Here is a 13,046-nt window from a genome sequence, read left to right as displayed (position 1 = left end):
TTGAAGGTTGTGCAATGTAACAGGAATATTTAGACTTATGGATGCCACCCGTTAGATAAAATACGGAACAGTTCCGTATTTCACTGAAAGAATAAACATTTTGTTTTCGAGATGATAGTTTCCGGATTCGATCATATTAATGACCTAAGGCTCGTATTTCTGTGTGTTATGTTATAATTAAGTCTATGATTTGATAGAGCAGTCTGACTGAGCGATGGTAGGCACCAGCAGGCTCGTAAGCATTCATTCAAATAGCACTTTCGTGCATTTTGCCAGCAGCTCTTCGCAATGCTTCAAGCATTGCACTGTTTATGACTTCAAGCCTATCAACTCCCGAGATTAGGCTGGTGTAACCGATGTGAAATGGCTAGCTAGTTAGCGGGGTGCGTGCTAATAGCGTTTCAAACGTCACTCGCTCTGAGAATTGGAGTAGTTGTTCCCCTTGCTCTGCATGGGTAACGCTGCTTCGAGGGTGGCTTTTGTCGATGTGTTCCTGGTTCGAGCCCAGGTAGCGGCGAGGAGAGGGACGGAAGCTATACTGTTACACTGGCAATACTAAAGTGCCTATAAGAACATCCAATAGTCAAAGGTATATGAAATACAAATCTTATAGAGAAATAGTCCTATAATTCCTATAATAACTACAACCTAAAACTTCTTACCTGGGAATATTGAAGACTCACGTTAAAAGGAACCACCAGCTTTCATATGTTCTCATGTTCTGAGCAAGGAACTTAAACGTTAGCTTTCTTACATGGCACATATTGCACTTTTACTTCTTCTCCAACACTTTGTTTTTGCATTATTTAAACCAAATTGAATATGTTTCATTATTTATTTGAGGCTAAATTGATTTTATTGATGTATTATATTAAGTTAAAATAAGTGTTCATTCAGTATTGTTGAAATTGTCATTATTACAAATAAATTTAAAAATGAAAAAAATCGGCCGATTAATCAGTATCGGCTTTTTTGGTCCTCCAATAATCGGTATCGGCGTTGAAAAACCATAATCGGTTGACCTCTAGTCTATATTGAACAGGGGCTTGGGCTATATCTGACACTAGGAGTCCATATTGAACAGGGGCTTGGGCTATATCTGACACTAGTAAGCTTCTATGAAGCCCAATGTGTTGCTGCAGAAATAATGAAGGATAGGCCCAACAGCTGTAAATGTAGCATCTCATTCTAGAGCGTCTGTCAGCAGAACACAAGGGTGTTGCCAGAAGCCTGAATCTAATGTGACCAGCTAGTACCATTTATGGTTATACCACCGTATTACTGGAAACGGTTGAATTAAACTTTCGCTTTCACAGTGAATGTCACCTTTCACTGTAGCCATCTGGTGTACGTGACAATAAAACATTTAAACATTTTAACAAGTGCTGGAGACAGTAGCTATGAGTATTCTGTGAAAATAGCTGTGACTGGTGTACCGAGCATCATGAAGACAACAGTACAGTTGTCAGGACTACTCCCACAGAATACTCTGAGCTACGGTCACCGTCTCCAGGACTTGTCATAACTCATGTTCTGGAAAAAAATAACAAATGTTGTATTGTCACGTACACCAGATAGGTGCAGTGAAAGGTGACATTCATTGTGAAAGCGAAATTCAACCTTTACCCGCAAACCACTCCAGCCCCTCATGATGAGATCTGTTTTTGTGTGTGCCCCCCCCCCCCCCCCCCCCCATCCCTGATTTCAATACATCCGGGATGCCTGATCATAGGTAGAAGAATGACATTAATTTAATTGACAATTTAAATAGCTAGCCTTACCGACATTCCAAAGTGGCCATGCACTATCGGTCTAGTCTAGGGGGGGAGGGGGGGCATGACTGCCCTTATGCAGTGGGCTACTCTAATCTAGGGGGGGGGGGGGGCATGACTGCCCTTATGCAGTGGACTACTCTAGTCTAGGGGGGGGGGGGGGGGGGGCATGACTGCCCTTATGCAGTGGGCTACTCTAATCTAAGGGGAGCATCCCTATCCTGTCCATGGGCCCTGGACTCTACTCACTGCTGCTATCTGGGCTGGGGGTGTCCCGCTGCAGGGCTGCTATGTGCCTATACCAGCGCAGAGCGTGCACGTGCTGCGGGGCCGGAGGCCTCTGCAGGAGCTCAAAGACCTCCTGGTCCACCCGAGAGGGGCTGAACCCAGCCAGGTAGCTGCGGGAGCTCAGGTACTCATTCAGAGCCACGGTGGCTGTGGCCTCCTCACTTGTGTGCAGCAAGAAGCCATAATCAAAGGCTGTGGAAAACAAGACAGCACACATTCACCCACAGACAAGACACCATTGAAAAACCAAAACTAATTTGGGATTGGTTTCGTCTCTAGACAAGGCAAATTGATGCCCAAGAACGTTGTGCTGCTGTATGTTTATCAACCCTCTTGCTGATCAATGCCATCTGAAAGTTGACAACTGGCTAAGAGCTTTGGCTATTTCATCTGATTTGGTGTATTAACTTAAAGGCCCAAGGTATCATTTCAACAACCTGACCCTGCCACTTTGTTTGGTGAACTGGGGGATGGGAGTCTAACCTGTCAAATTCATAAATGGAGCTACAGGATGCAATGAGATGTGCATTATATACAGTATATTCATTGTTTATTTACAAATACTCAAATGACAACATAAACAATGCAGTATTAACCTTCCATTTTGGTGTTTTGACCACATCATTGGTTATGTTACGACACAGCTGTACTAAGATCATAACAGTGCAGGAGGAAATCTTAACATATACCTTCAACCTTCCTGTTGTGTTCGTTTCATGTTAATTCATTGTGTTCCCGGTCCAAAATGACCGCCTCATTATAGCTGATTATAAATCCATAATAATACATATATTATCACCTAATATTGTGTTAGATCTTTTTATCAAGTTCTTGTGAACATTACAAGTTTTGAACTTCTATTTGCTATTTATGGCCTGTAGGCCTCATTGACCTGAGCTCATACAACTCGTTTTTGAGTAAAAAAAAAGCATAATGTATGGATTATTTTGACTATAACATATACTCAGATGAAACATATTGTGCTATTTATCACAGACTACTTTGTGTCAAAGTTTAACAAGGACCCTCTCCTCATCACCAGTGTCATGATCAAAGATATGATCAAGGGCCTCACATACAGTATATCGTTTGGTCATTGTGCTTCCACAGAATGAATTGTGAGCAAGGCCTCAAAAAAACTTTATATACCAGAGCTGCAAGAAAAGTTCTATATATTATTGAAGCAATGTTGCGATTGTTTGTGAGAATGCCAACAGGTGTGGTTCCCTTGGGGGACAGATTCTATTGGGGAAAGGTTCCCATGGGGGTTGCCATGGAAGCCAATAAGGGGGGTGAGGTGTGTGTGTGTGTGCTCAAACACACATGCATGTGGGGGTCTGGGAGATGGAAGTGTGTCCATCTGAGGAATAGACATGTGCCTGAACTAAATTTTATACACTAATTGTAGTCTCACCCATTAATGTCTAATGACCAGTCATTTTTTGACCGGGAACACCAGAGGTGTACAAAAGTTAAATAAAACACACAAAATGTAATACAAATCATCCAAATGTATTTGGTGTGTTCAGATGCCCTGTGTGGACAAAGTTATGGAACCTTATGACAGATTAAATTAACTACATTTTTCAGAGAAAAACCCCCCGTGTAAATCGGTCCAATTCGACCGGAACACAGCAGGAGGGTTACCAATGGAGAGCGCTCAATGTCGAGAGACTGTTTGTAGACGACTAGCTAGCAGTAGTAGCAGATATTTTCACAAGCCATCTAGCTAGCTAGTACAATTGATTATTCTACGGTATTCCTGGAAAAGGTTGAAATGAGCTTTCGCTTTCAAAATTAATGTCACTTTTCACTGTACCTATCCGGTGTATGTGACAATACAGAACATTTTCTTCCCAGCACACGACCAATGTCAAGAGCTGGAGACAGTGACAGTAAGCTATGAGTAACGTTATTCTACTAAAACAGTCGTGACCGGTGTACCGAGCATCACGCAACCATAAGTACACCGGTCAGGACTATTTTCACAGAATACCCATATCTACCGTCACTCATGACTCATGTTCTGGTGTGAAAGCGAAAGCTTGATTCAGCCCTTTCCAGTAATACGGTAGTATAACCATTAATAGTACTACTAGCTGGACGGCACTTTGATTTAAATACATTCGTGACGCTTGATCACACCGACAGCGTCAACCAGAATGGCCGTTGCAGTGCGTTCTTTGCGGTGCATACGTAGGATTTATCGAACGTATGCATCAAATTGTATGCGTAGACGGCTTGACAGAAATGGTAACAGAAGGTGAATGTTTAACTTTTGTTGCACACATCTCCAGATGATGCTGGGTACCATTTTGCACAATGACGCTATAGATGTGTAGAATGGCATTCATTTCATTGACTATATAAATAGCTAGCCTTACCGTAGCCAACATTCAATATCGTGCAATAATTTATATTCTGAGAACGCGCATCAAACTATGAATAAACGCATTTGCCTTGAAGAGCCGCTGTTGATATTTGGAAACATGAAAAACATGCATCGATTTCAATACTTACCTAACTCTCCCGAGCTTGACATGTCAACAGTCTGCAATTTCTGATGCAACAATAACGTGCCCGGACGTACACTCTCGCTAGTCTAGACCAATGACTGTATTCTCTAGATATCCGCGTTGCCTCCCGTTTTTTATGGTCGCCACTATTTACCACAGTCACAAAGTCAGAAGGCTCAACCAATCATTTGAGGGAGTGTGATTACGAGTAGGCCGGCTCAGAAGACTCGCTTACCGACCAATCAGATAAGGGAGTGTGATGACGCGTGTTCCGGTTCACGGGAACCGCCTCATTTTCGAAATGGAATATATTGTGTTCAAGTTTGAACCAAATTACTAAGACATTCGGCAACACGAATTGGCAATGTCAAAAACAATCAAGAGGTTGAAACGCCATAACACATACGTTTTCTCAACAACAGGTTATGGTCGGGGCGGCAGGTGGCTTAGTGGTTAGAGCATTGGGACAGTAACTGAAAGGTTGCTAGATGGAATCCCCGAGCTGACAAGGTAAAAATCTGTTGTTCTGCCCCTGAACAAGGCAGTTAACCCACTGTTCCTAGGCCGTCATTGAAAATAAGAATTTGTTCTTAACTGACGTGTCTAGTTAAATAAAGGTTAAAAAAAATCTGTACAGCTCCCACAGTCTTCTTATTATAAATTTCATTCAACCAATCATCAGTCAATTGTGTCAGTGCAGTGCATGTTGAGTACCCTTCTCTATAAGCATGCTGAAAGTCTGTTGTTCATTTGTTAACAGAGAAATAGCGTTGTCTTTGGTCAAATAGATTTTCCCCCCAACAGTTTGCAAAGAGCTGGCAGCAAGAAAGGTACACTGTTAGAACCAGTAAAGGCCGCTTTACCACAGTGATGGAAATTGGGACAAAATACCAAAAAGGTGGACTGCAAGGCTATGTTAACTTAAATAAATGTTTATAGTATGTGCCTAGGTGCCAAATAAAGGAACAGGGTTGAAGTTTAACTTAAATCAGCCAATCAATAAAATTGACATTTCTGTGAAACTGTGTTTTTATTTGTGGATTTTGAAAATAAAGACACAAAATAAAGGTGTCAATTTGTTTGTCTACATGTCATTTCAAAAACGATGATATTGGACTAAACCTACAAATATGAGTAAAGGCAAACATGATAAGCTTGCAAGCTGAGTTTCAATAAGACATCCGATTAACACTTTGCATTAAGAACGGTTGGTTTAATTATAGCTAATAAATAACCAAATCATTGATGGATCACTAGAAAAAACAAATGCATGTCTCTCATCTGCCCCTGCAGCATACTCGTCATCACACTCCCTCATCTGATTGGTTGTTTCCCACTAACTGTAAACCGGCATACTCGTCATCACACTCCCTCATCTGATTGGTTGTTTCCCACTAACTGTAAACCGGCATACTCGTCATCACACTCCCTCATCTGATTGGTTGTTTCCCACTAACTGTAAACCGGCATACTCGTCATCACACTCCCTCATCTGATTGGTTGTTTCCCACTAACTGTAAACCGGCATACTCGTCATCACACTCCCTCATCTGATTGGTTGTTTCCCACTAACTGTAAACCGGCATACTCGTCATCACACTCCCTCATCTGATTGGTTGTTTCCCACTAACTGTAAACCGGCATACTCCTCATCACACTCCCTCATCTGATTGGTTGTTTCCCACTAACTGTAAACCGGCATACTCCTCATCACACTCCCTCATCTGATTGGTTGTTTCCCACTAACTGTAAACCGGCATACTCCTCATCACACTCCCTCATCTGATTGGTTGTTTCCCACTAACTGTAAACCGGCATATTCGTCATCACACTCCCTCATCTGATTGGTTGTTTCCCACTAACTGTAAACCGGCATACTCCTCATCACACTCATCTGATTGGTCGTTTCCCACTAACTGTAAACCGGCATACTCGTCATCACACTCCCTCATCTGATTGGTTGTTTCCCACTAACTGTAAACCGGCATACTCCTCATCACACTCCCTCATCTGATTGGTCGTTTCCCACTAACTGTAAACCGGCATACTCGTCATCACACTCCATCATCTGATTGGTCGTTTCCCACTAACTGTAAACCGGCATACTCCTCATCACACTCCCTCATCTGATTGATCGTTTCCCACTAACTGTAAACCGGCATACTCCTCATCACACTCCCTCATCTGATTGGTCGTTTCCCACTAACTGTAAACCGGCATACTCGTCATCACACTCCCTCATCTGATTGGTCGTTTCCCACTAACTGTAAACCGGCATACTCGTCATCACACTCCCTCATCTGATTGGTCGTTTCCCACTAACTGTAAACCGGCATACTCGTCATCACACTCCCTCATCTGATTGATCGTTTCCCACTAACTGTAAACCGGCATACTCGTCATCACACTCCCTCATCTGATTGGTTGTTTCCCACTAACTGTAAACTGGCATACTCGTCATCACACTCCATCATCTGATTGGTTGTTTCCCACTAACTGTAAACCGGCATACTCCTCATCAAACTCCCTCATCTGATTGGTTGTTTCCCACTAACTGTAAACCGGCATACTCGTCATCACACTCCATCATCTGATTGGTTGTTTCCCACTAACTGTAAACCGGCATACTCCTCATCACACTCCCTCATCTGATTGGTTGTTTCCCAGTAACTGTAAACCGGCATACTCCTCATCACACTCCATCATCTGATTGGTTGTTTCCCACTAACTGTAAACCGGCATACTCGTCATCACACTCCCTCATCTGACTGGTTGTTTCCCAGTAACTGTAAACCGGCATACTCCTCATCACACTCCATCATCTGATTGGTTGTTTCCCACTAACTGTAAACCGGCATACTCCTCATCACACTCCCTCATCTGATTGATCGTTTCCCACTAACTGTAAACCGGCATACTCGTCATCACACTCCATCATCTGATTGGTTGTTTCCCACTAACTGTTAACCGGCATACTCGTCATCACACTGCCTCATCTGATTGGTTGTTTCCCACTAACTGTAAACCGGCATACTCGTCATCACACTCCCTCATCTGATTGGTTGTTTCCCACTAACTGTAAACCGGCATACTCGTCATCACACTCCCTCATCTGATTGGTTGTTTCCCACTAACTGTAAACCGGCATACGCGTCATCACACTCCCTCATCTGATTGGTTGTTTCTCACTAACCGTAAACCGGCATACGTGACATCACACTCCCTCATCTGATTGGTCGAATAGGTGGGACTTCAGCTTTTGGCTGTGGTAACCAAAGATTATGCATATACTGACAAGAAACATGTCTCTCCGCCCTAACAATGGGAGTCATTGCCCTCAAATCAGCATCTGCGGCTGTCTAGCTCCCACCTATCCTTTCTTCGGATTGGTGGATACATCTCTTTATTGTAATCCTTTTTTGAATATTCGATGAGGGTTGATGACATCAACCGCCTATATTCAATGGAGAGAGATGCTATTTTACTAGCCTCATTCCATATGCATAGCCATCGCGAGACAACCCCGATAACGTTTTTTCTCAAAGTTGCCGGGATGTCCCGTGTCCTACTTATATCAGAACACTCATAACAACTTAACCATTACGAAACTTCTATTAGATCAAATAAACCTCACCGAGCAAATAAACCTCACCAAGCAAATAAACCATTCATATTTTTGGTGACCAAATTCGACACTCTTTCATTGACCTCCATTCAAAAACTCCTTGCTTGGTGTGCGAAACAACGAAACACTGCCACCTGCTGGAGGGAGACAGATTTTCCGCCGAGTTGGTTCTCTCTTCCACCTCGGTGGTAAATAGTGAAGACTTTTTATATCTCAATGGTTGCCTCCCACAATTTTCAAATAGGGCTCCGACAAAGATTATCTATTATATTGACAAGACGGTTGAGTAACCACTATAACAATGGAAATACATGTCCTTAAAGATGGAAGGCAGGGAGAGGAGGCGAGATCAGGTGGGAGCATTCTAGCCAATGAGAGGGCAGATACGCGTATGAACAAGAGGCACAACTCTGATATAAAAGTCGTTTTTTTCAAAGTTTCCAAAATGCCACGTGTGTCCACTTCTATCAATGGCTTCGTAACAACCTAACCATTATGAAACTTCTATTCAATCAAACGTAGCAAATTAGAATTCCATTTTTTGTTGACCAAATTCACAATCTCTCATTGACCTCCATACAAAAATTCCTCACTTTGTGGTCTTATTTTCATGGACACAGTTTGGGCTGAGTAATCCCTCTCGCTTCTTCTTCTCTGGCTCTGATGAGAGGTTCCGGAAATGGATTCTCAATCCTTGTAAATGCAGTGGCGGTCGGTGCCATTTAGGATGAGGGAGGACGATTATTGTTTTCATGAGCAGGGCCTTATTTCTATTACACCATATTGGATGACTGTCATTCATATTCCATTCACCCAGCTCAATGTAACATCGATAGGTTCAGGCTACTATATGATACTCAAATTTTCCCTATACCCATCATGAGGGTGCTACAACCTAGCCTTTAAATTAAAGTTTACAAAGTAGGTTTACAGGTCGAGAGAAAAATGTTAGTAATCAAGGTGACAGACAGTGACACATTCAACACCACCTTGCACACTCTTGCCTGCATCTAGCTGATACAGGGTGTAATCATTAGTCCTACAGTTGCAAACGAGAGTTTCTATTGGACCAATTCAGGTGTTTATCCCCGTTTCGTTCCATTTAAGAAACATTCAACAGAATCGGCGGAATAAATACACCCCATATCACACGCAAATACAGTTCACTTTCATAGCAGCCACAAACAGCATGAACATTTTGCTTAATTCCTTTTCACATCTACATGCTGTCCTCCTCTCGCCTTTTCAGTTCGCTTGTGGACTTCAGTGCACAACACATCAGCTGTCTGTGACCAGGTGAAAAAAACTTTCGAAGCCAAACCTTCATATCATAACTGCTAACAGCTACACACAGCCTACATCGTTGTCACCATATTAGCTAATAACGTCATAGACAACATAGCTACTGGAACTAACATGTTAGTAAACCCTTTACAATCATGCAGTACAGTTTACAGTCGGCAAGCCGTTTAGCAGTTACACCGGCAGTCCCGGTGGCAATACATTTATGAAATTAGAATGAGGCTGTAACGTAACAAAATGTAACAAAATGTAGAAAGTCAAGGGGTCTTAATACTTTCCAAATGCACTGTACTTTGTCAAGGTGTACGGCCTGTCAGACGACCTGGCCAATCAGCTGTGGATAGTGCTGCAGCACGCCATGGGCAAGGCTGGAGGCCGCAGTGACGCTGGTGCAGTGCATCCCAACACATTACAACACCTTGACAGGTTATTCAAGCTCTACCACTGTGTCCATTAGGGTGCAGGAACTGGCTGCAGAGGACATGACGGTCAACAAGACTGTGTCCCTCCTCACCTGGTTCCTCAATTAATACTTACAAAAGTAAGTCTATACTACCCTCTCTGTGACTCGTACAGACAATTATAAATTGTTTAGATAAGATTTTACATGAATCAAAGGGCAGTACAGAATAAAGCCAATGTCAAAGCCAATTATTATCAATTATTATCAATTATTTTCTACCTTCAGTCGTGCTTCTACTAAAACTCCAGATCTAACCTGTTACTTGGTCTTAGCAGGTGAATGATTATACTAGTTAGCTAGCTATGGCTCCATACACAATTAAGCTAGCGTTTTGATTAAAAATTAAAATAGCTTGCAAAATAACTTTACTTAAAGCCTGTTTGGGATAGGGGTCAGCATTTTTACGTTCGGATGAAAAGCGTGCCCAGAGTAAACTTCCTGCTACTCAGGCCCAGAAGCTAATATATGCATAGTATTAGTAGTATTGGATAGAAAACACTCTGAAGTTTCTAAAACTGTTTGAATGATGTCTGTGAGTATAACAGAACTCATATGGCAGGCGAACACCTGAGAAAAATCCATCCAGGAAGTGGGAAATCTGAGGTTTGTAGTTTTTCAACTCATTGCCTTTCTAATATACAGTGTAAATGGGGTCATATTGCACTTCCTAAGACTTCCACTAGATGTCAACAGCCTTTAGAACCTTGTTTCAGGCTTCTACTGTGAAGGAGGAGAGAATAAGAGCTGATTGAGTAAGAGGTCTGGCAGAGTGCCATGAGCTCAGTCTCGCGCACACCCGTGAGAGGTAGCTGCGTTCCTTTTCCTTTCTAAAGACAAAGGAATTCTCCGGTTGAAACATTATTGAAGATTTATGTTAAAAACATCCTAAAGATTGATTCTATACATCGTTTGACATGTTTCTACGACTGTAATATAACTTTTTGGACTTTCGTCTGAACTTTCGCCTGGACTTGCCCACGCCTCCTGAGTTTGGATTTGTGAACTAAACGCGCAAACAAAAAGGAGGTATTTGGACATAAATTATGGACTTTATCGAACAAAATAAATATTTATTGTGGAACTGGGATTCCTGGGAGTGCATTCTGATGAAGATCATCAATGGTAAGTGAATATTTATAATGCTATTTCTGACTTCTGTTGACTCCACAACTTAGCGGGTATCTGTATGGCTTGTTTTTGTGTCTGAGCGCCGTACTCAGATTATTGCATGGTGTGCTTTTTTCGTAAAGCTTTTTTGAAATCTGACACAGCGGTTGCATTAAGGAAAAGTATATATTTAATTCTGTGCATAACACTTGTATCTTTTATCAAAGTTTATGATGAGTATTTCTGTAAATTGATGTGGCTCTCTGCAAATTCGCCGGATGTTTTTGAGGCAAAACATTACTGAACATAACGCGCCAATGTAAACTGAGATTTTTGGATATAAATATGAACTTTATCGAACAAAACAAACATGTATTGTGTAACATGAAGTCCTATGAGTGCCATCTGATGAAGATCATCAAAGGTTAGTGATTCATTTTATCTCTATTTCTGTTTTTTGCGACTCCTCTCTTTGGCTGGAAAATGGCTGTATGTTTTTTGTGACTAGGCTCTGACCTAACATAATCATATGGTGTGCTTTCGCTGTAAATCCTTTTTGAAATCGGACACGGTGGGTAGATTAACAAGAATTTAAGCTTTAATTTGGTGTATTGCACTTATGAAAGTTAAATATTTCTCAAAAATATTTTAGAATTTCGCGCTCTGACCTTTTCAGCGGATGTTGTCGAGGGGTTCTGCTAGCCTTAAGAAGTTTTAATCGATTTTGGTAGCTAGTATCAGACTACAACGTTAGTTACAAACCCTTAATAACAATGACTTGGACAATAACTTGCCTAGTTAAATAAAGGTAAAAAAAAACATTTGCTTCCAAAATGTATTACAAAGAAGAAAATAAGACTTGCTACCTAGCCACAAAAGAAAGACATTTAAACGTACCCACTATGACAGCTAACAGCTAGGATTCATTGGTGGACATTGGACAATCAGTCTGTGGTAAACTGGTGACGCACGTCGTGATTGACAGGTGGTTGCGCTAGACAACACAGCCCATGTGAGCTGTCACCAACCAACCTACCAATGTAGAGTATGCTGGTCTATGAAAACCAAATCTAATTGGTTATAAGAAACAGGTCCCACCTCTCAGAGCTTCTGCCCTCTCTCCTTGCTTGCACATCTACAAATATTTTTGTCACAGTAGGGTGCTAAAGTCCTGCCAAAAGTCTGTGTGCAAAATTGACATGCGCAGGTGCAATAATTGTTTACAAATATTAACTTACAACTACACTTTTTTTCCCTTCATGTTCACAACTCATCAGTTACACACTTGCAAATTGTGTTTACAACTACAAATCTATTGTACATGCTCAAATCATTGTCAATGATTTACATCCATACAGGTTTATCTGCCCAGCTTAGACCACTGAGGTATAATAACTGGAGACTGCATCCAAGATGTCCAACCTTAGTTTTTTCAAGGTAATCTACTAGCGTTCGTATACGCCGATACATGGACCGTCTATATCCGGGTTGCATCCAGGTTATAAGGACCAACATCTCATGTGCACTAGCATTGAGTTCCGGTCATAGCAACTTCGTCCCCTTGAGAGGGCAAGAACGAGATGTATGTTAGGAGAAGTGCAATATTATCACAAGGAGATGTATACTTGGAATAGTGAGGAAGAATAGAAGGAAAGAGGTGTAGGTTGAAGAGAGTGAGGGAGGCAGAGGGTGGGATTGAATCTGTTGAAGATGGTGGGAAAAAAGGGAGACGGTAGGTCGAAGAAGGCTGGTGGCAAGTGCAAACAGACTGAGCCGTACACCGGATGCAGTTCTGGAGGAGAAATGGAAGTGAATGAGGGGAATTACCAGAGGTGGCAGGTTTGGTGAGGTTCTTGGAACCCGAGCCTTGCATCGATGGTCAGGATAAAGATGAGTCTGTTACGGTAGGAGTGACATTTTTGGATTAAGTGGACCCCTGCCTTTTGACTCATTCATATGTGGTTTCAGGGTGC

The 13,046-nt window shown here is 41.9% G+C and overlaps 1 protein-coding gene across 5 annotated transcripts in view; it reads right to left on the bottom strand.

Moving 5' to 3' along the window:
* The window catches only part of cars1 (cysteinyl-tRNA synthetase 1), a 28,700-nt gene that overhangs the window by 14,663 nt on the left and 991 nt on the right, over window positions 1-13,046 (bottom strand). Inside the window, exons 1-2 of one of the 5 annotated variants that reach the window (XM_038984666.1) lie at window positions 4,581-4,602; window positions 2,022-2,252 (exon numbers count right to left, since the gene is read on the bottom strand). The exons of 2 other annotated variants lie outside the window; for them this stretch is intronic. In XM_038984666.1, the coding sequence (XP_038840594.1) occupies window positions 2,022-2,252; window positions 4,581-4,602 (253 nt within the window). Of the gene's footprint in view, window positions 1-2,021; window positions 2,253-4,580; window positions 4,689-13,046 lie in introns of those variants that run through there. 2 more of the 5 variants (XM_038984668.1, XM_038984669.1) reach the window with 2 other exon arrangements.

The sequence above is a fragment of the Salvelinus namaycush genome, unplaced genomic scaffold (assembly GCF_016432855.1).
Source record: "Salvelinus namaycush isolate Seneca unplaced genomic scaffold, SaNama_1.0 Scaffold257, whole genome shotgun sequence".
NCBI classification, from domain to species: domain Eukaryota; kingdom Metazoa; phylum Chordata; class Actinopteri; order Salmoniformes; family Salmonidae; genus Salvelinus; species Salvelinus namaycush.
The sequence above is the reverse complement of the archived record's forward strand: the minus strand, read 5'-3'. Positions and strand labels throughout refer to the sequence as shown.